Source organism: Typopeltis vanoorti, chromosome 3, assembly GCF_054136105.1.
Source record: "Typopeltis vanoorti isolate ZY-2024b chromosome 3, IOZ_Tvanoo_1.0, whole genome shotgun sequence".
Taxonomy (NCBI): domain Eukaryota; kingdom Metazoa; phylum Arthropoda; class Arachnida; order Uropygi; family Thelyphonidae; genus Typopeltis; species Typopeltis vanoorti.
The window spans coordinates 126,346,146-126,371,146 of NC_143551.1; the positions used below are offsets into that span (position 1 = coordinate 126,346,146).

Here is a 25,001-nt window from a genome sequence, read left to right on the forward strand (position 1 = left end):
TACTCTTCAAATTATTACAGAATCACCAGAGCATCCTAAAAAAATATGCTTTGTAATGGCATTTTTATGTGATGACATGAATCTAGAGCTATTGTTTTGCTTATGTACAATAGACATAATTTTGTTTTTCTAATAATGCCAAAACATACCAAATGAAACCAAGAGGAGTCAATAAATTTAGTGACAATTCTAAATACCAAATTTCATTAAATTTATTTGGGAATAATGGAATTAGCCTTATTGGGTGATACAAATGTTTTTGCCAGATTTTAATCTGGTGCAATAAAAATTATCCAATTAAAATATAAATTGAGTTGGACAAATTCCAGTGGATATTCCAAATATTAATTTTTGTTAAATTCCATTTAGCCAGAACAAAGTTACTGTTTTGAATCATTACCAAGTATTCTGCTCTTACTAATGATTTAACTGAAACAAAAATTGAGATGGCTCAACAAACTTTTATTAGGGATTTCTAAAACTAATAAATAATTTTTAATTTTAATAAAAATCATAGGGCAAAAGTAGAGAAATTATATGCATATGGATGGGAAAAAATGAATGGGATACATTTTCAATATTATATTGTACATAATATGACATTCGTTTCTAATTATAGTAGATGGGATTGTACCACATTGTGAAGGCATCACTCTCAGTATGGAAATACTAAAAATGCATCATACATTCATCAGACATGTTTTTTTGTTTGACTACATTAATTATAAAATCCAGGGAATGATATCTCCAATACTTTGAATAGTGCACTATGAAGATTAACAAAGAATAATTAAGAAGAAAAATTTAATAACCATCAAATCAGAAAAAAGATTTGAATTATATAAAGTAAAAATACTAATAATAATTATACATTAAATAACAGTTATGTCAAAACCATACTAACCAACTTCTCCAATTCCATGAACATGAAGTGATATACACTGTTGAGGTTTTCTGGAAGCAGATGCATTAGAAATTAAGGATATACCATCTTGTGAATGATCCTTATCAGAGTATCCTGAACATAATCGAATTCTAAATTCCTGTAACTAACCATTTCAAATACATTACCAGAAAATTAGCATTTATGAAACGGTTCAATACTTCACTATATATTGCTGAATCAGTAATTATAGCAATATTGTTTTAAAAAAATAATGTAATGATTTTTTCTTATTTTATCTACTTATTTTTCATTATGATAAAAAAAGGAGAATTAGAAGTAGTGAAATTTCATTAATAGAAATGTGCAAAAGTAACAGCACTCACTTATTAGAAAAAAAAACAACAACAAAAATACTAGCAACTATATACAAAAATCAGAATGAGAACTTTTCCTTATTGCTGATGCATGGACTGTATATGATTAACATTTACACCACATGAAATCACTAATTTTTTATTTATTTATTTATTTTTTTATAATTTTAGTGGATGTTACAAAGTCATAAACCAATCAGGTTAACCCAAGGGATTATCAAAATTAAATTTCATTGTGGGGTAACTCATGTTCAAACATACAGACTGCATTTTATACTTACACAGTTTATTTTTAAGGCACTTCTTATTTTTATTACAGTTGGTATTATATTTCCAGATTAAGTCCAGAGACTCATTGTGGAAGATCCAAACTAATATTATACACAAAACTTATCATACTTCTCTTTAAACTCATTCACTGTCCAAGAACTCACAACTAATTCTGGCAATTCATTGCACTTATTCACCACTCTCCATGCAAAAAAATCTAGTCTGCACACCCTACTAACTAGATTTTTTTTTACACAACTGAACAGCCCCTATTTCTCTGACTACTTGTCATATATTGAAAAATTTCCTTTACATTAAATTTATCAATCCTTTTTAATATCTTAAAAGTTTCTATCATGTCCCCTCTTTTCTGCCTATCAACTAAACGTTGTAAAACACAAATCTTCAACCTATCCTTGTAGGGAGCATCCCACAGACTTGCCACCACCTCAGTCACTCATCTCTACCACCTCCTGGTTCGTAAGAAACCCAGATAACCAAATCTGTGCACAGTAGTCAAATGGAGCCAAATCTTAGCCTTATAAAGAGGGATAAGAACTTCCTATCTTTAGTTGTTAGCATGTTAGTGTTTCAACATCTAAGTAATCCTTTGAGCCATTTACCAACTTTTGCGATATGTCATCTGAACTTCAATTCTCTGTACACCAATATCCCCAAGTCCCCAGCCTCATCGATTTCCTGCAATCCACTACCAACAATACGATACACTGTATGTGACTTTTTCAACTCAAAATTTAATGCAACATTAAATTGACAATTGTGGACAAAGGTTAATGATCGTCAATTTAATGTTGCATTAAACTGACAATTGCTCTCCTTAGTTTTGCATCATCAGCAAACAACTGAATATTTCCCCTTAAATCTTTCCCTATATCATTGATATACAAATTAAGAGTAGTGGTGCTAGTATAAAACCCTGAGGTATTTCACTAGTCACCCTCATTTCTCCTAGATTTCAATCCACCATATACTACTCTCTGGTGTCTCCCCAATCCATGCTACTAGCTTCATACCACTTCCATCTGCTCCAACTTTTGTAAGTTTTCCATATGGTATTCTGTCAAATGCCATTGCAATGTCCAGCAGTATCATGGTGGACATTGATAGCCATTTCCTTTATCCAATTTGGTTGTCACTTTATTATTATAAAATGCGAATAAATTACTAAGACAGAACCTACCTTTTAAAAAGCTGTGCTGCCTACTATTGTATCCCTAATGCACCCAATGTTGAATTTTACCTTTAACTGACTTTTCCAATACTTTAACCACTCCTGATATATTAATTGGTCTGTAGTTTGCTGCCTATGCCTTGGAGCCACCTTTATACAAATGGAACTATCTTACCTTCTTTCCACTCTCCTGGAAACCTGCCAGAGACTTGGATTGAACAACTTCAGAGGCAATGCCAATTCTCTTGCACATTCACACAGTACATGGGCTGATATGTCATCCAGTCCCACTGCTGTTCACATTCATATTTTTCAATATACTGAACAACCCCCCCCCCCCTTCATTTACCTCATTTCTGATATGCATCTCTGTCACATTAGCAACTGCAAAATCTCCACCTGGATGATACACTTTGCAAAATGATCACTTAGCAACACAACTATTTCTTTTGCCTCTGTTACCATGAGGATTATTTAAAGTTATCCTATCATAGTAATTTTTCCTCTTACTTGTGATATAACAAAAAAATTCTTTTGGGTTTACTTTGGCCAGCTCAGCTAATTTTCTTTCATAATCCAATTTGGCATTTCTAATCAAACTAGTCAATCTTCCTGCTTGCACTTTCTACTCCTCCTAAGTATGTTGATCATCTTTTTTCTCTTTATATTCCCTCTTGCTTTATATATCTACTCATCCACTTAATTCCCATTTGATTCATCCTCCTGACCTTGGGTATGCGGTCTGATACTGCTTCTCTCAAATAATCTCTGACCACTTCTCATGCACTACTAACATTTTTTCTTTGTAGCTTCTCAAGCCATGGCACTGCTCCAAGATGACTCCTAGTCTGTTATAATTACCAGCTTTAAGAAGCTTTAAATTCATTCAAGAATAACAAGGTACCAGGAGAGGATGGCATCAACATGGAACTCTTTAAACATGTCAGTGAATCATATCATTCAAAATACAATTTTCGTTAAATTCCTAAATAAACTGTTAATGGGAGAATCCCCCACCCCACTCCTGATAGCTAGCTTAAAACACCCATCATACCCATTCACAAAAAGGGAAATATAAATGACTGCAACAATTATAGAGGAATCAGTCTTCTAAATGCAGGTTATAAAATATACAGCATACATATAAAAAATGAACTCAGGGAATTTTATGAAGAAAGACAGGGCAAAGAACAAAACGGCTTTAAATGTGGCGCACGTGTGCTGATGGTTACGTTTCATTAAAACTTCTCATTGAGAAACATATGGAACATAACTGAGACTCATCTGGCTTTTATTGACTACAGTAAAGCATTCGATACAGTGAATCATACAAAACTTCAGAATATTTTATAAAATGACGAAGTTCCAAACCAACTGATAAAAGCAATCAACAACGTATATACAAACTACATGATTTCTGTTCGAACAAATAAACAATCTTCAGATTGGAAACCAATAAACAGAGGAGTCAGAAAAGCTGTAGCCTTTCCGCACTTTTGTTCAATATATATATAAATGCTCTAATAAAAACTTGGAGACAAAATATACAAAGAAAATATCCAAACCCAATTTTAGATACACTACTATATGCAGAAAATTAGGTGCTTATAACTTTATCAGAAAATGAACTTCAGTATTTTATATATTATTTAGATATAGTTGCAAAAGACTTTGATAAAAAAATATCTATTGATAAAACTAAAGTCATGGCTTTTGAGGTAACATCCCATAAGAAGTAAAATTTGCATTGAAAACCAAATACTGAAACAAATAAATACTTTTAAATACCTAGACTACCATTTAACCTACAACAAAGAGAAATATATTGATCATAAAATAATAAATTTCAGCAGAGCACTAGGCACTGTAAATCAAGTTTCAAACCTTCAATTGTTCAAAAGCACACTAGAATCAGAACCTATACCACCTTGGCAAGACCAGCATTATGCTATGGAGGTGAAGCCTGGACTTAAAAGAAGAGCGATGAACAGAGGATAACAGCAGTGGAGATGTGTTTTATGAGAAGAACAGCAGGATATACTTGTTTCAACCATAATAGAAATAGTGACATTCTGAAAAAAATTGATGTAAAACCAAAAATCGAATACATCAAGCAATACAGGGATAATTGGAAGAACCACATGCAGAGAATGAATATTAACTGAAATTCAAAGAAAAATTTGAACTATAAGCCAAAGGGTAAACGTTCAGCAGGAAGATCCAGACTCATATAGAGTGAGACCATAACAGGGAACTACGCCTACTACGTAAAAGGAAGAAGAAGAGATAGGTCACCATAAACCCTTTGACAGAGAATTCCACATGTTTGGCAACTTCCCAGAACAAGACTGCATGTTCACACTCCCCAACTGGAAGCAGAGTGCCTATCTCGGTTATGGATATATTGTCTGATGCTATCAGATCCAACGCTGTCAAACCCCTTGTCTCCTCTGTAACAAGTTGTTTCATGTAATTATCCCTTAGCAACTGTATAAATTCCACTTCCATCTTATACTAGTAAAAGATGGAAGTGGAATTAGATAAAAGTCTCCTATAATCATTGTTCAGCCTGCATCATTGTGCTAATCTGCCAATACATGGTATCTACATCTTCCTGTGGACCCCCTGGTCTACAGCAGCACCCAACAACATATTTTTTCCTATTGACTATCTCACGCCAAAGAGCCTCAAATGAGCCATCTCCACAGACCTAAAATCCTCCTTACTTATAATTTTGTTGGTTATCATTCTTCAGCAATACCTCACCTCCTGTCATATTCCCTCTATCCTCCCAGAAAACACAAGAATCTTTAAATTCTATCCTTGCAACTATATCATTTTCTGTCAATAGGTCTCACAGATGCCTATATATGTTATATATTTCTTTCTTTTTATATGAGTATTGCCTACAAAAGGTTCAAACCTATAATACATTATTAATATCCTGAGTGGACTAAGGACTTCATAAAGGAGGTGATCGAACTCGAGCATCAAACTATAGGCCTATCTGTGTGTCAGGTGTTGTGGTTAAGTTGTTGTAGAAGCTTGTGAGAACTAGGATCCAGAGTTGGGTTGACAACAGTGGTATTATCTTTCATGGGCAGCATGGATTTGTTAAAGGGAAGTCATGTTTTAGAAATCTGCTTACTTATTACAATAAAGTGACTGCTTCCTTGGACAGAGGAGAAAGATACACAGTAACACCCTTAGATTTCGCAAAGGCTTTTGATAGAGTACCTCATGATAAATTGATAGTCAAACTAGAGCAAATGGGGTTAGATATTAGATTAGTGCATTGGATTGGAGACTTGCTATCTGAGAGGTATCAACAAGTTGTGTATGGGGGGGACCGATATCCAGGAAAAGGAAAGTCACTAATGGAGTGCCTCAGGGGTCTGTTTTAGGGCCATTACCGTTTAACTTGTATATTAATGATATAGGTGAAGATTTGGATGGAGATATTCAGTTGTTTGCAGATGATGCAAAGTTGGGACGAACCATGAAGAGTAGTGAAAATGTTGTGGCCTTACAAGAAGACTTGAATAAATTGAGTGATTGGGCGCGGAAATGGGGATGTAAATTCAATGTTGCAAAACGTAAGATTTTAAAATCTGGAAAACAAAGATGGGATGCAGAATTTATGCTTGGTGAGGATATATTGTTGGAGGTGGAAGAAATAAGAGATCTGGGGGTGATAGTGGATAAGGATCTGAAATTTAGGGGACATATAGCCAAAATTGTGAAGACAACACAAAGGCTTCTGGGAATGATGCAGAGGCGCTGACGTGGAAGTAGGGAGATTCTTGTTCCGTTGTATAAGGCTTTGATTAGGCTACACATGGACTATTGTGCCCAGATTTGGTCACCTGGTTTTCAGAAGGATGAAGAGATGTTGGAAAGGGTCCAAAGGCAATTGACTAAGGTAGTTTCTGACCTCTGGAATGTCGAGTATGAGGAAAGATCAAGAAGATGTAATTTGTAGAGTCTGGTGAACAGGAGGAAGAGGGGAGATATGATAGAGACCTATAAGTTGATAAGGGTTGTTATAGGATCAATGCTGGAGAAGTCCTACAGAAAATAGTGGGAGATCGGGGGAGGAACCAGAGTTCATCCCTGGAAACTGTATAAAGAGGGTGTGAGTAGGGGAGTGAGAGGCAGGTTTTTTTCGTGCAGAGTTGTGAATGATTGGAATGCCTTGCCTGAGAGTGTGGTGTCTGCAAGGAGTTTGAATGTGTTCAAGGCATGATATGATGAGCTGTGTGCATGATAAAAGGACCTCCCAGATGAGTCTTTGACTCCATGAGGTCTTGGGATAATAATAATAATAATAATAAAATTAGATAATCTGAAAACCTTGCTCTAGAGTCCAAAAATATACTTTTTCAGTTACTTCAGACCTACAATAATAAGTATGGGGTAAATTAAAGATACCAAGAAATTATATACTTGGTTATCCTTTTTCCAAGTGTAAGCAAACAAAGTTTACACCCGAAGTAACTTCAGGACTGGGTAACTTGTATATAGAAGCTAATGACTTCACATCACTTGCCTCAGTTTCCCATAATGCAATGCACATATCCTTATGGACATGTATAATGCTATACATTATGGGAAGGGTCACTACCCAGACCGGTTTCAATCTTCATTGAGATCTCATCAGTGGGGAGCCAGACCCCGAAGGGACACCAAGGTTGAAGTAATGCGGAAGTCACATTTTCATATACGAAGTTTTATTCATACGGAAAGTCAAAAGTGGCTTGAAAAAGTACATTTTTGGACCCTAGAGAAGTGCTTTCAGATTATCTAATCTTTACCACACTCAGGATACTAATAATGTACTTAAATTTGTAATCTTTCATAGATCACATTCATATAAAAAGAAAGAAACTAAAATAAAAATGAGAAGTGCCTTAAAAATAAACTTTGAAAGTACAAAATGCAATCTGTATGTTCAAACATGAGTTACCCCACAATAAAATTTAATCATGATAATCCTTCATGTTAAGCTAATTTAGGATTATAGTGAGCAAGGCATACAAACTTATTTTTTAAAAGGGTGCTTAAGAATCAATTTAACTGATGAAAGCCTCCACACAGTCTGTAAAAAAAATATAAATCAACTGCAGCTTTCTGCTCAATGTCCAATTCTTACCATCCAGATAATGATGAACAAGGGATAAACTGGAAATTCATTCAAACTGCATTCTCTTAATGGTTTAAATGACACACAAAACATAATGGTACAATAACAAAACATTAGCCAACTGGAACAACCAAGCCTTCACTGTTTATATACAGTCAGTCCTCAACTTACAACACGTGAGTTATGAACGCTTCTATTTATGATGGCCATCCCATTAACACATTCACCAACTAGCACCTTGCTCCTGTAACTCATGGACCAGAGCATTATTGCTGCATTCAAAGCATATTATTTATGAAATACTTATGCTCAGGCTACTGCTGTGATTGAGAAAACATTAAGACTTTTGCAAGGAGTATAAAATCATGCAGTGCACAAAGAATGTTGATGCAGAATGAAGTGAGGTGACCACGGAATGTATGAATGTTGTTTAGAATAAGTTACTGAAAATGTTTATACATTCACAGGATTTAAAAAACCTTACAAGAGATTGGCAACAAGATAGTGCTGTTAGCTAATGAGTTGAAGTTTGACAATAAAGATGTACAGTAGTTGGCAGAAGCACTTTGGAATAAGAGTTCCCCAAATGAAGGCTTTATGCAGCCAGAAGCACAAAAAGTTGCAGGAGAGAGAGAAGCAGAAGAAGCTGAGCCCTAAACAAAGACTTGGTAGAAAAAGAATTGACTTAGTTAATATGACAATTTGGTTTTTTGAGGAAATATGGAAATACCAATATGGATAGATTTGCAAAGCAGAAAGAATTAAACAAACTACAATTGCTTGCTAGAAAGAGAGAACTTTATGTAGAAAAAGCAAACTGTATGGACTAAATTGGATTTCTATAAAAATGTACATACTTTTAAAGAATCCCACTCCTGCTGTCACTTCACTTCTGAAGATGAGCCAAGACCTTCCACAAGTTATGAAACTAGTCAACCATCTTCATAACACTTTGCTACAATTTCTGAATTTGAAAAATTTATTGATGATGATCTAGCATCCCATGAATTATCAAATTAATCAAGCAGAAGCTTCAAAGCTTACGCTTGCATCATACATTTTCAGCTGATTATTTTATTCTAATTATTATAGTTCATACAGTGATTTCCAATCTTTTCACAACTTATGGCAGTATAATGAACAGAACCCATTGCAAGTCGAGGACTGATTGTTATATACAGACTGACTGTGTGTGTGTGTGTGTGTGTGTGTGTGTAGTGGTAGAAAATATAACCAGAGGAATGCTATCAGAAACCTGAAATGTAAAAAAAGATGTTTGAGTAAATAATATTTGATCAATTCTGTGCTTTTTTTTTTAAAACCAGAGAAACGTATCACAGTTTACAATGACAATATATATATATATATATATATATATATATATATTTTAAAGTTGAAAAAATCAAAGAACTGTATTACAGGTTACAAGGATAGAATATACTGGATAAAAATCAACGTAAACAATGAAAACATGATAGCATAAGTACGAGATAATACTGTTGCATTCATTTGGCCATATAATGTGTATTGTAGCCTAGTTCTGTATATATGAAGTACTTTGATGAATGGCTTGCAGGACCAATCATCATTCATATACCTTGTTTTTTGTTGGAATGTTCTTATGCTTCTTTGAATTTTCTGACAAAACAGTTATAGTCAATGTACAACAGTTCTATTTTCAGCCAAAATATAGGATGGAGATTCATTAATTGTGTGGTATGCCAAAACTGGATTTATGATTTATTTTCCACATATTTAAAATGTTCTGATATGTGAGTCTCTTTCTTGAATATCACCTTTAACCAAGTAGCATATGCTCATGAACATTTTAAAGATGTGGAGAAGAAGAGAAAACATTTTAAATCTGTTTTAGCATATTACACAACCAGATTTTAAATGTTTTCTCTTATAAAATACAGATGAATACAGTTATGGTCAATGTATAACAAATGTTATCCTAAAAAAGAAAAATGTTGTACATTGATCATAACTTTTTTTTTTTTTTTTTCAGGAAATTCAAAAAAGAGCTTCAGAAATGTTGCACATGGTTAGTGCAATAAATAAAGTATTCATCTGCACTAAGCTAGTTATGATTCATCAAAAACCTCATATATATACAAAACTGGACTATGATGCACATTTCATGGTGGGACATAACAGTATCAGCTGGCACTTAATCAGATTAAACCTTGGTATGGATCCAATTGATAAGATTTCCATAAAGGTTGAAACCAGTCTGGGCAGTGGCCCTTCCCATAATGCTTAGCATTATACATGTCCATAAGGATATGAGCATTGCATTATGGGATACTAAGGCAAGTGATGTGAAGTCATTAGCTTCTATATATATATATATAATATATATATATATAAGTTGCCCAGTCCTGAAGTTACTTCAGGATATATATCTATATATATCAGGATACTTCAGGATATATAAGTTGCCCAGTCCTGAAGTTACTTCAGGATATATATCTATATATATCAGGATACTTCAGGATATATAAGTTGCCCAGTCCTGAAGTTACTTCAGGATATATATCTATATATATCAGGATACTTCAGGATATATAAGTTGCCCAGTCCTGAAGTTACTTCAGGTGCAAACTTTGTTTGCTTACACTTGGATAAAAGGCAAAACCAAGAATATTAATTGATAGAATGCAGAGAATGAAAATTCAAGTATACAATGAACACATGGTAGACTAAAAAGTACTAGCTGGTACTGCTGCATTCTACACAAATTGTGTACCATAGCATACATAGTGTTTGATGTGCAAAGCATTTCTGAAATGTCTTTTGAATTTCCCGACATAATAGTTACAGTTAATGGATGTTATTTCTGTTTTCTACCAAAGTATAAAATAACCTTCAATGGCTGGTTATATACTAAATTAGACTCATGTTTTCTTCTTTTTTCCAGATCTTTAAAATAATCTGACATGCACTAAGAAATGTTTCATTTGATCAGAATAACATATGCTGCATGAAGATATCAAAGATATGGAAAAGAAAAGATATGCCAAACAAGTTTTATGGAAACATGAAACTGGTTTGGCATATCACACAATCAATGAAGAGCATCCAGTATTTTGGTAGAAAATAGAAATGTTGTGCATTGACCATAACTGTTCTGTCAGGAAATTCACAGAAGTTTCAGAAATGCTATATGTCTTCCCAGTACAACAAAAACCAAGGCATCAACCTGCAGAAAGTCTTATGATTCATCAAAAACCTGATATATACAGAAATGGCTTACTATACACATTTTGTAGTGGAAGCCAATCTATAACATATTCATTGTCTATTTTAATTTCATCTGTCATATTCTATAATCATTGTAATTTGTGATGCACTGTTTTTTTCTTAAAAAAACATCCCTGTGGAAGTATACCCGACAGCTCACAAAACTAGCTAAATAGTGAAGATTATTAGTTTATTTTCTTTTTCATTAGTTTTTTTGTTCAAGTGGTCTTTATACTCAAAGTTCCAGAATTGTCAATAATTACTGAAATCTCAGCTTTGTTAGATAAATAGACTAATTTGATGGAAAACTGCTGATAGGAAGTTAGTAATCATGTATTCTTTTTCATGCTGTACTATCTCAGTATACAATGAACCCCTTGAGGATAGATAGCAGGAACTGGATAATGATAAGCATTGTATGATATCTCAAATGTTCAACTCTTCCAGATTATGTGCAAAAAGGATTAATTGAAGGTAAGTTTAGCTGGTAAGCAGTCAGTTAATCAGTAATGTTATACAATATATTCAGTTTAATTGGTCTACCAGTTAATTGGGACAGACATTTTTAGTGGAGGGGAACAAATCTAGGAGAACAAAAACAAAATGGAAATATAAAAAGAATTTGCTTCATTTATTTGGAGCAGTCAGTAACCTATACCACATGGAGTGCCAGAAAAATTACATTATCTTGCTTCAAAACTTTAGTGCTGATAACATCAACAATTTGGATGAAACTGGGCTATTTTATCGTGTCACACTGGATGATTTAATGTGTTATAAAACACTACATTGTTTGGAACAATAAAAGCAATGGATCATGACAGTGTTATGGTTTTCAAATATGTCAGGAACTTATGAACAAAAGCTATTAGCTATTGGAAACAGAGCCAAGCCCCGATGCTTTAATGGGATTAGAATGGAGAGCTTATCCATTCAGTATCATGCCAACAAAAATGTGTGGATGAAATTGAATTTTTTAAGAATTGCTTTATGAGTAGGGATATAAAATTACAACAGAAATCAAGATAAATTAACAATTTTACTTGTTCTTAACTGCCAAGTAGGTCAGTGCAAACGTTAATCTTTTATATGCAGTATAGTTTATGGTAGATAGTTGGTAAAGAATAAGCAACAAGACCATTCAGTTGAACAGAATTAGTGAAGGTATCTAGAGAACATGTAGCACTATTATGCATTTGCATTTTAAGCACGCAAACAGTGATATGCCAGATATTGCTGATAGCAAAAAGGATGCCCCATTAGGTGATCCGCATCAGAAACCTGAAGAGTTTGCATCCACTCATGACAGTCTTCAATACTATAATGAAAATGAAAAATATGAGTTTGAAACTGTAAAGCTCATTGTCACAAAACATCAGAGAACATTGGAAGAAAAGGAAGTGATGATGATACTCCTGAACTTGAACCTGTGACAATGCAGCATGCAAGAAAATTTATTACTGGATTATGACAATATCAAGCAGGAAGGCAATGAAAATAGTGCTATATGTTCTCTAGATACCTTCACTAATTCTGTTCAACTGCAGTCAATCAAAACAACTGAACAGGCTATACTTGATCAATTCCTAGAATATTGTTAATTGTTAAAAACTGCAAGTGTGTTTAACACTTATAACTGTTATATACTGAAATTAAAAATAAAATATCTATCACAAAATAGTTTAATTAAAGCCAATTGTTTAGGTTTATCTATAAGTCAGTAATTTTGTTACTCAATAAACAAAAAAACTTGTATGTATGTAAAATTATGCAATTCCCGATGTGGTCCAATTAACTGGAACTGTATTAAAAAAATAAATATCACACAGAACATGACTGCTCCCAAATAAGCTCTCATCAGGTTTCCACTTAAAAGAGTGGAAAAGGGAGGGCGAGCAGATAATTTACTGGTGGCAGTGAATGTCTGTGTTTAACAGGGGAAGAGGTTACTGTTGTTGAGCATACGCTTAACAACTCTTCCTCTGATGTTAGTTCAAACTATCCCATAGGGCGTTGTGTCCATTTAAATTCCCATTAAAAGTAAAGAGGATGGTAACTGCAATATGATGTCACCAAGATCATCATGTGAGATTAGCACAGGAGGAAGTAAGCAGATGCAGCATACTGTTATAGCAGATCTGACTGAGAATCAGATAGCAATTGCATCCATGTTTGTATTAAATGGATCTTGCTGGAAGGAGATATGGATGCCTACAAGGATGGTGACTTCCATGGGCAGGTCCATTCCACAACGGTCCTTATAAATGTCTACACTTCATAATGCTGAATTGTCACCAGTCTTCAAGTATGTTTCCTGCATGCAAAAGCAGATTTGTTTATAATTCTACAAAAGAGCCTTGAAGTTATTGATGTTTACAATGAATGTAGAACTGTTCCACTGTAGAAATGTTTTCATTATTTCTTTCTGGTGGAATCATTTGGCTTCCTAGATTGAGAGGTATTGTTTTCATTAGCCTTGGATTTTTTATTTCTGGAGAACTGTGGTCAGCCAGTGTCAATCATTTCATCTTCATAAAGAAAGATGTACAAGATGTTATAAAAATAAACTTTCTCTAGGATGCTAGGTATATTAATTGTTTTATCTTCTTGTAGAAACAGAGGTATCCATGCCATCTACTAAAGGGTCTGGAGGAATGTCTTTGATTCTCTGCAGTGCAAAGTCATATATATATATATATATATTTTTTTTTTTAAATTATGTATTTTCATGTAGTAGGAGCATTTCTGACATGTCCTCTGGAGTGAGCCAATATAAATATTTCTGTTTCATATGCTCTGGAGAAACAGCAAGTAAATCATACTATTCGCAGAGCTGTAGTCATGAGAAGGAAGAGTCAACATGTGATAAAGTCCCAATTGACACTCCTTTATAACTTCCTTCTTAGTGTAGGAGGGTTTACCACTAGATGGTTCTATATTTGTGGTAAACTGCTTCCTCACCTCCTGACAGAGAATGCTCTGCTTGGCTTTTATTTTGTGGCCCTCCTTTTCATCCTTCCACCTTTTGCATGCTCAGGAGTACGCTGCGTGATCTCTCTCATAATTAGAACATTTTGGTGTTTTGTTCTTGCAGTCTTTGTTTTCAATGATCTTGACCACTGAAATTGACTACGCATCAGGCATAGATGGCAAGCAGTTTGAGAATGACCATATCGTTGACATTTATTTAAAGCAGTGAAAAGGATTCAGAATATAGCACCTAATTGTGCAGTTTAGATATACTGCTTTCATATATGTTGGTGGTTCATGTGTTAAAAGTAAGGATGACGTTCCTGGTGGGAACCAAATGACAATCACTATGCATGAGTATTATTCTTATGGCTGTCACTCCTTGGTCTTTCATTTGAGCAGATCTCCTCATCAGGACCATAGAGGAGATACCACTCATCAAGAAGTGTTCAAAGTTTTGTGAGGGATATAGTCATCATTTTGCCTCTCTCCTGAAAGGAACTTCTTGATTGATTTTCAAGATCTGCCAACCTTTCCAAACCCTTCTGGATGAAAAAGGGTGAAATTCCTGAGCACCATTCTTCATTTGAGTGTAATATTAAAAACATTGGTATGTTTGATGCTGCCTCTAATGTTTTGTGCTTTATTCTTTTCAGTTGATGTTACAAGAATTTCACACACACACACACACACACACACACACACACACACACACACACACACACACACACACACACACACACACATATATATATATTTGAGGGGTGCAAGGGTCAAAGCTGTATAACTGAGAGGAGACCTCCACATAGCCTTTAAACGGAATGCAGAGAACAGACCAGTGCTTCTGACCTAATGTATAATCCTCACCTTCTCGTGGTGCACACTGTTGGGTATCCACTTGGATACTGAACAAACGAGGATGGGCTGGCAATTTGGGATTTAGCCGACCAAATTGTATTCTTATTGGTTAAACCAAAATAAAAAATGATGGTACGACATGACAAAATTTCATGCCGGCTGGGGCGTCGCCCGGTTAAACAAGGCCCCCGTTGTTTTCACCAGGGAACCAGGGCAAACAGCGAAAAGTCAGTAAATGGAACACATCTGAAAACAAACCCCAACTCAACATCAGCAGAGTTAAAGATCGGTACTATCAACGTAAGAAGCCTGAATGGCAAAGAAATGGAGCTAGCTGAGGAATTAGATAAGTACCAGATCGACATAATAGGGGTGACTGAAACAAAAAAGACCAAAACTGGTGAGATCTTTCTGAGCAATAAATACAAAATGTTATATTCAGGCAATAACAATCAAGGAAAAGAAGGAGTAGCCATAGTATTCAACACAAAATACGAGGCTAATCTTCTTGAATGGCAGTCAGTCTCAAGTAGAGTAATGTGGGCAAATATGAGAATGGGGAACTGGACAATGAGACTTATTTGTGCCTATGGTCCCACAGAAGGTTCTACTAAGGTAGAAGTGGAGGAATTTTTTGAGGCTTTAGAAAAAGCAACTGACACAATGAAAAAGGAAAAGTTTGTCCTTGTTGGGGATCTAAATAGCAGAGTTCTTTGCTTTATGCGGATGATGTTATACTTCTAAATAAATCTGCTACAAGTCTGCAAGATTCTCTGACTAAATTGAATAGCTGTTGTAATAGATATGGTATGAAGGTCAGCGATAAAAAGACAAAGACAATGAAAATAGGCAGAATCATTGAAAATGTCAACTGTGTTGTGAATGGAGAACGTCTGGAACAAGTAAAACATTTCAGCTACTTAGGCACGATTTTTACTGAAGATGGTAAATTAAATATAGAAATAGACAACAGAATCAGCAAAGCTGGTATGGTGGGAAGTCAATTGAATAAATTCATATGGAATAAGAGAGAAATTAGTCAGAACACTAAATTAGCTGTATACAAGACAGTGTTCAAACCAGTTTTAACTTATGGATCTGACAGCTGGGTCAGAAGTAAAACACTTGACCAAAGACTAGAGGCCGCAGATATGAGAGTCCTGAGAAAGATTATAGGCGTGAACAGATGGCATCAATGGCAATATTATATATTAAAAATGAGGATATTAGGAAAGAACTTGACATTGTCAGCATCCAGGAATGCATTAGCAGAGCTAATCTCAGGTGGTACGGTCACCTAAACAGAATGGGCGAGGAAAGATTAGCAAAACAAGTGTTCTCTGCCAGGTTGGCAGCAAAACAACCCAGAGAAAGACCAAGATATAGGTGGATTGATACAGTACAAAGTGCCTTAGACGATAGAAATATAAGATTTGATAATGTTGGAGTCTTGACAAGTAACAGACTGATTTGGAGGAAAATTGTAGATAGGAAGTTAGCAATGATATAATTTTTTCATGTAGTACTATCATATCCTGTACACCCCTCGTGGGTATATGGCAGGAATTTGATGATGATGATATATATTTGAGTTTTGTTGAACAGTATCATGTAAAACTGCAAGTACTGTAATACTTTGCTATTAAATGCAAATATAAAAAAAAATGAAAAAATATCAGATGTTTAAATACCATTAAGTGTTATTCATGTTTCTAAATTTTCTTTTCATATGTAAACAAATTATATTAAGAAATGATTATGAAATCTTATCATCATCAAATTTCTGATATTTACCCTGAAAGGGTATACAGGATATGATACTACTACATGAAAAATTTACATCATTACTAACTTCCTATCTACAGTTTTCTTCCAAATCATTCTGTTAACTGTCAAGACTCCACTATTATCAGATCTTATATTTCTGTCTTCTAAGGTATTTTTACTGCATCAATCCACCTATATCTTGCTCTTCCTCTGGGTCTTTTTTCCTGCCAATCAGGCAGAGAACATTTCTTTTGCTAATCTTTCCACTCCCATTCTGTTTAAGTGACCATACTACCTGAGATTAGCTCTGCTAACACATCCAGGAATGTGTTAGCTCTGCTAACACATTCCTGGATGCTAACAACTTCAAGTTCTTTCCTAATATCCTCATTTTCAATACGATATTGCCATTGATGCCATCTGTTCACGCCCCTAATCTTTCTCAGGACTCTCATATCTGGGGTCTCTAGTCTTTGGTCAAGTGTTTTACTTCTGACATAACTCTCAGATCCATAAGTTAAAAAATGGTTTGAACCCTGTCTTGTATACAGCTAATTTAGTGTTTTGACTAATTTCTCTCTTATTCCATATGAATTTATTCAGTTCATTCTGTTATCTATTTCCATATGTAATTTACATCTTCACTAAAAATTGTGCCTAATAGGTGAAATGTTTTACTTGTTCTATATGTTCTCCATTTATGATGCAGTTGATATTTTCAATGCTTCTGCCTATTTTCATTGTCTTTGTCTTGTTATTGATGACCTTCACATCATATCTATTACAACAGTTATTCAATTTAGTCAAGGAATCTTCCAGCCCCAACTTGTAGCGGATTTATTTAGAAGTATAACATCATCCACATAAAGCAAAGGGCTGACATTAACATCTCCAAATTTGATATCAGATTTAATACCACTTTCCTTCAAAATGTGATCCATATAGATCATGAATAACAGAGGGGATAATGTACACCATTGTCTTACACCAGATTTAACATTAAACCCCCCTTCCTGTACTTCCTTCAATTCTAACTGCTGACTTACAACTCTGTATATATAAGTATAGACTAAGTATAGCTTGATATAATGTCCCACTGACACCATACAACTGTAGCATTTTGAATAGCTTCTCTCTCTCTCTCTCTCTCTCGGAACCTCATTATATGCTATTTCCAGATCTACAAAACTTAAATACAGATCTTTCTTATATTCCAATGACTTCTCAACTATTTGTCATAAAGTGAAAATCTAATCCTTACAGCCTCTATTTGGCCTGAATCCAGCTTGTTCTTCACCAAGCTTCTCTTCCACAATTCTTCTCAACTGTTTCTCAAGTATACTAGCATAAATCTTACCAGTAACACTCAGTAGAGAAACCTCATAATTCTCACATTGTTTTATTTCGCTTTTTATATATGGGTACTATGAGAGAGAGAGATCTGCTCCAATCATCGAAATTCGTCCCTATGAACTATGCAGTGCAGCCACTGTAAGACTTTTATACCTCCATACTTGAGCATTTCTGGTTAAATATCATCTACTCCTGCTGCCTATCCACATTTCAGGCATTCGATAGCTTTTTTCTACTTCAAGAATGATATGTATTCCTGATTGCATGCCTGGTCAGCGTTCTTTTATCACTGCTAGTTTCATTTAGCAATTTTTCGAAGTAATTACTCCATACTTCAAGCATATCTTTTTCTTCAGTTTTCATATCACCTTTATCATCTCTAATTCCTTTCACAGCGCTCTTTCCTCCATTTCTGAGCTTCTTCAACAATCTTCAGAATATCTTGCCACCCACCTTCTTGATATTTATTTACTGGCTAAACCAAAGTCTTCCCATGACTTTTGTTTAGCTAGTTTTACACAGTGTTTAGCTTTCTTACATTTGTCTCTGTATTTTCTAAGAGCACAAGCTGACTTATTTGCCAGGAACTTTTGATATGCTTTCTTCTTTTCCTTCACTGCCTCTTTAACTTCCTGCGTCCACCACGGAGTTCTGATTATTCTATCCTTGCAGAGAACCTCACCACATGCTTCTCTGGCTGAATCAATGTTTTCTTCAGAACTTGCCATTGAATCTGCAAGGTTTGATTCCTGTTCTCAAATTCTTTCATTTTTATTTGAATAATGTTTGTATATTTTAGTCTACAATAGTCTACAATAAAAGCAAACTTTTATTCGCTTTTAAATTTTCTTACATGTTCTTCTTTTCAATATGAAATTCAATTTTATCCTGCTCAAGACTAAATGATAATCACTTTCAATTTCAAATCCTCTGTACACTCTAGTGTCGTGCACAAGAGAGAAAACATCACTATCAGCAATAACATAGTTTCAAAAAGTCTCAATGAGACTTTTCTTATTCCTTGCACCTTCTCTCCATATGAATTTGTGCACAGTTTTATGTTGGAACATGGTGTTAGTAATAACTAGTCCATGTCCTGAGCAGAAATCCAAGAAGTATTTGCCATTATTATTAGCTTTGCTCTTTTCTCCAAATTTTCCCAAAATATTTTTGTATGTCTCACAATCATTTCCTACTCTGCTATTTAGATCCTCAACAAGGACCAACTTTTCATTTTTCATTGTGTCAGTTGCTTTTTCTAAAGCCTCAAAAAATTCCTCCACTTCTACCTTAGTAGAACCTTCTGTGGGACCATAGGCACAAATAAGTCTCATTGTCCAGTTCCCCATTCTCATATTTGCCCACATTACTCTACTTGAGACTGACTGCCATTCAAGAAGATTAGCCTCGTATTTTGTGTTGAATACTATGGCTACTCCTTCTTTTCCTTGATTGTTATTGCTTGAATATAACATTTTGTATTTATTGCTCAGAAAGATCTCACCAGTTTTTGTCTTTTCTGTTTAAGTCACCATCCCCCTATTATATTGATCTGGTACTTATCCAATTCTGCCGGCAACAAGATTTCCGTACCGACCTTGAAGAAGTGAAATTGCTCGGCGTACGGGAACAGACCATGCTGAAGTAACGTGGCAGCGAACGTGTTAATAGTACCGATCTTTAACTCTGGTGATGTTGAGTTGGGGTGTGTTTTCAGATTTGTTCCAGTAGCTGACTTTTTTGCTGTTTGCCCTGGTTCCCTGGCAAAAATAACGGGAGCTTTGTTTATCCAGGCGACGCCCCAGTCAGCGTGAAATTCTGTCATTTTGTACCATCATTTCTATATTTTGGTTTAAGCCAATAAGAATTAATTTGGTCGGCTAAATCCCAAATTGCCAGCCCATCCTCATTCATTCAGTATCCAGGTAGATACCTAACATGGTGCATATTAAGGTGAGGATTGGACATTAGGTCAGAAGCACTGGTCGGTTCTCCGCATTACTTTAAAGGCTATGTGGAAGTATCCTCTCAGTTATTCAGCTCTGACCCTTAAGCGCCCCTTATGAAATCTTTATTTATTAATTATTTACATGGGCTATATAGTAATAAACCTCATTTTAGTTTTTAAGCTTCAAGTAATCTAATGTACAGGTGTTCCCAGGTGGTCATACAACACACATTAGGTTCTAGACCAGCCACATAGTAAATTTAGTGATACAGTGAATTCACTGTATTCAGGCAATGTCATTTTAAAACACATTTGGTTACATGTAATAGTTTAATAACATTTTAAGCAGAAATATATGTACATAAAATATATGTATATAGATGCAGTAGACAGTTATGCAAACAAAAAAGTATTAAACAAAGGATGAACACAAATATGCTAACTGGTTTGTTCATCTATCCATAGCATTAAAGTTTTTCCTACATCAGCAATGAGCCTGTCAAGTGAACAGATAACCATAGCAGTAAGTGGTGCAGTAATTTTCACTTCACCAGGAACTTTATTTTTTACAACAGTAGTGCAAAATAAGTTCAACCTATACCCTATTTCAGTGTTTGATACATCATTGTCATTAAATTTAATAATTTTAATTTTAGTTATCTAGTGTAAGGTTTATGACTCTTCTTTTCACTGGATGCAACAGTACACTCACTAATTTTTTTCTGCCACTATTATTATTAACAACAATAAAATAAAATAATAGTTATAAACAGGTTTATGAATAAATGCAGCATCATATAAATGGGCACTGGTCATAATATAAAAGCATCATATGTAACTTTGAATATCACAAGCAAATAACTCATCTGTTAATTGGTTGCAATATTTATTTTTAAGAAAATGTAATGTAATGTATGCAAAGGTATCACAACAAACTGTTGTTGGGAATACTGATAAGTACAGTTACTGTAGCTAATTCTTTATTTTCGCTTGAATTGTTATCTTTAAAAAACATTTTCACCTTATCATTATCATTACGAATTTCCATTAAGGATTATTTCACATTTGCCCAGCTAAGTATTGAGATAGCAGAAAACAAGGATAGTCTGTTGTGTAAAGAATCCAAACTTTTCATATCCATTTCTTGAAAAGGCAATGTTACAAAAGAAATCCTCCTCAATAGCTTGTTAATCCACTACTGGGTAAAGGCCTTTCCAAGGTGACTCCAAAACTGTCTCCTTCCTCATGTCAAGCCTGCAAATCTCATGATATCAATCCTATGATTTCGGTTGGTATCATGGTTGGTGTTTTACGTCTCCTGGAATCCAATCTACTTCTTTTGTCCATCACTAATCTTGTCTTTGAGCAATATGCCTAGCTTCCGATCTACATCTTTTGTCCATCACTCCCTACTAGTGGCCGAAAGCCCGTCCAATTCAGCGTTGGTTCCACTCAGTGACGGGCCTCCCCACCACTGAGCAGAACTGCTCATATTCCAGGGAAAAGTTGTCACTTCAGATGTTTTGCTCTTTCTATGATGCCAGAGACATTTGTTTTATTTCTTACTCACATATTCCTTTTGTGATCAGTCTTGTGAATAAGTCAGCTTGTGCTCTTAGAGAATACAGAGACAAATGTAAGAAAGCTAAACAATTGGGCAAAACTGGCTAAATAAAAGTCATGGGAGGACTTCGGTAAGAACATAGAAAATAAATATCAAGAAGGTGGCAAGATATTCTGGAGGTTGTTGAAGAAGCTCAGAAATGGAGGAAAGAGTGCTGTAAAAGGAATTAGAAATGATAAAAGTGACATTAAAAATGGAGAAAAAGATATCCTTGAAGTATGGAGTAATTACTTCGAAAAATTGCTAAATGAAACAGGCAGTGATGACAGCACAGTGGTAAAAAAACACTGACCAGACATGCAGTCAGGAATACATATCCATACTTGAAGTAGAAAAAGCCATCAAAAGCCTGAAATGTGGAAAGGCAGCTGCAGTAGATGACATTCGACCAGAAATGATCCAGTATAGAGGTATAAAAGTCTTACAGTGGCTGCACTGCACTGCATAGTTCAGAAGGCCTGGACAGAGGGACGAATTCCAGATGATTGGAATAGGACTCTCATAGTACCCATATATAAAAAGGGAAATAAAAATGATCTGAGAATTACAGAGATATTTCATTACTGAGTGTTCCTAGTAAGATATATGCAAGTATACTTGAGAAGGATTTTTATTAAATAGCTTAAGGAAATTACAACGTATACTAGGATATACATTAAAATAAATTTTAATACTTCCAATATTTCGGCAACGTCACGTTGCCATTTTCAGAGGAACTTAAAAACAAGACACAAGCACGCAAGCACAACAGTAAATGAGGATGAAGCAGGAAAATATTCTTTCTCCTAGAAGTCCTGATAGTGCCCCCTAGCAGGCAATGTTGGTATTCTTGGGCAATTGGGCTGAAGGTCTTCTGATGTAGGTTTCCCAAATTTGGGGAAGTCTCATGCAACCCAAATTTGTTGAGGTTTGGATTGTTTCTTAAGGCTCAGGCTGATTCCATGAAAAGTTTTTCATGTTTGAATTTACTACGGTGTATTATCCTGGCTTTCTTCCACCGTATTTATGGTGTGTGTCCAGCGTATGGTCTGCAAGACCAGAGTGGCTGTATTGGTGAAACCGGATGTAGTCCTTGTGTTCTGAAATTCTGATATTAGCTGTCCTGCCTGTTCGACCAAAGTAGGACAGCTTACAGCTGCAACGGACCTGGTATACCCCAGGTAGGTCTAGGGAAGAGGTTGGTCTTTAGTAGAACGGATAAGGGATGCCAATTTTTTTATATGGTCTGTAACAAGACGTTAAGTCATGTTTTTTAGGATTTTCATAGTTTTTTCCAAGGTGCCTCGAATATAGGGTATGGTGATGGATTTAGACTAATTCTTGTTAAGTCAGTGTGTTTGAGTATAAAGTTTTCTATGCTGGCTTTGAAGTGGGCTGAGTTTTTTATGTGTGAAGGTGTGTTGCCAGTATAGTGTGTGAGAGCTTTGGCTAAATGTTTAGCTAGTTTGTATGTGGGGGAATCAATGCCATCCACTATGGGAAATAATGGCACATTTTTCTTATGTCCATAAATGGTGGGAGTCCATAAAAACGGGTGGGGGGGGGGGTATGGAGTTAAATGGTTTTAATTTGTTTGTGACTTCTACAGGTTTAGTCAGATAAGTTTAAACAGATAAGTTTAAACTTATCTAATTTAAAGTTTTCTAATTTGTGAGTTGGTGGGATTGTATTCGATAGGGACGTAAGTAGCCCGATCTAACAATAGAGCATTTAGCTTACCTGTGTTATCCATTTGGTTAAGCAATACTGTGGCATTCCCTTTACCTGCTTTGGTGATTATTATTTTCTTTTTTTCTTTAATTCTAGTAGAGAGTTAATTTCTTTCAGTATTTTCAATTGTTCTGGAAGATGGAGGGTTTTAATTTCAAGCACATCTGTTCTAAAAACCGACTTCTGCTGGAGCTATCTTTTAGTTTTGTGGGTTGATGTTTTTCTTTTCTGATATTGTTTTTCATGTGAAATTTTATCTTCACTTTGGTAGTTAATATTTTGTGGTCAGTGTCGAAATCAAAGCTTCTTAATGTTCGTACATTATTTACTGATCTTTTCCATTGTTTGTTTATGATGATATAGTCTATGCAGTTCTTTATATTACCATCTGGGGATGTCCATGTATATTTATTATTAGGGTGTTGATAGAACAATGTGTTTGCAATCATTAGATTGTTTGCTTTTAAGAAGTGGAGTAATTGTTCTCTTCTGTCGTTAAGCTCTCCATATCCAAATTTCCCCATCACATCTTTTTTGTCTGCTGTTAACTGTCCTATTTTAGCATTAAAATCTCCCATCACTACCACGAGTTCTCTAATTTTGGAATTATCTATTTCCTCTTGTAGTTCTTCATAGAAATTTTCTATTCCTTTCTCTGAATGGTTACTGTCATTCCATCTAACACTCCATAAATCTTTAACATCGTGGATGCATAGATGAAACAATTGTTGCATCTTGTCCACTGCAAAACTTGATCTCTGAGTTGAGACCTTCCACACTGCTGGCATATGCTTCATTGCTGCCACTGCCGCCATTTTTGTAACATTTACAAGCATTTCCATGTTAATCAAGATAAAAACCAAACACTTTTAGAACCACAATATTACAGTGCAATGATTATATCCAGTCTGGATATCACCCAAAAGCACTATTATACAAATCTACACAATATAATTTAGGGAAAAAACACTTTTCCTAACTAGCGACACTCTATGAAGTCATTAGCCTCTATATACAAGTAGAGTAGCCTAGTTCTGAAGAAACTTTACATTCAAACTTTTGCTTACAATTCAATAAAGGATTAAACAAAAATATAATTTAATCATTTTTAATTTAGTAAAGCTCTACAGATTATAGGGATAATTAAAGGGAGCTTCACTTGTAGGAATAAAGAAGTTATAATACCAAAAGTCTTTTATTAGAGACCAATATTAGTTTATGGCTTCCAGCTTTACTATGGTTTTTAAATGCAGCTGTAGTCAGTGAAATTCCACCAGAAATGCTAAAACATGGAGGTATAAATGTTTTAGTGTAGCTACTCTACAATATCAAATTCAAATAGTGAAATTCTTCTGCAGTTTTCAGATTCATTTGGAATGTTTATTTTATTTTATTTTCTGTAATTTCCTTGAAATTCAAGTTTGCATCTCGTCTTTCCTTACATGTTAAGCTCAATGGTATGTCACAGCGAAGTAATATGAAACTGGAGAATCCTAATTAGTGATACGATAGGGCAATTAATCCTATCTACAGAATGTCTGCTATTTCTCTCTACTGTGTGTGTGCTTTCTGTCCAATATTGGCTTTTGTGGAATTAAAAAAAAAAAAAAAAAAAAAAAAAAAAAAAACCTAAGTTTCTGGGAGGAAAAAGCTTTCACCA

General features: G+C 34.8%; 1 protein-coding gene across 1 annotated transcript in view; it reads right to left on the reverse strand.

The window, feature by feature from the left end:
* LOC150108543 (KICSTOR complex protein SZT2-like) overlaps positions 1-25,001 on the reverse strand; it is a 1,022,772-nt gene that overhangs the window by 367,931 nt on the left and 629,840 nt on the right. The window contains exon 40 of the mRNA XM_090390485.1: positions 905-1,043. Within this exon, the coding sequence (XP_090246611.1) occupies positions 905-1,043 (139 nt within the window). The remainder of the gene's footprint in view (positions 1-904; positions 1,044-25,001) is intronic.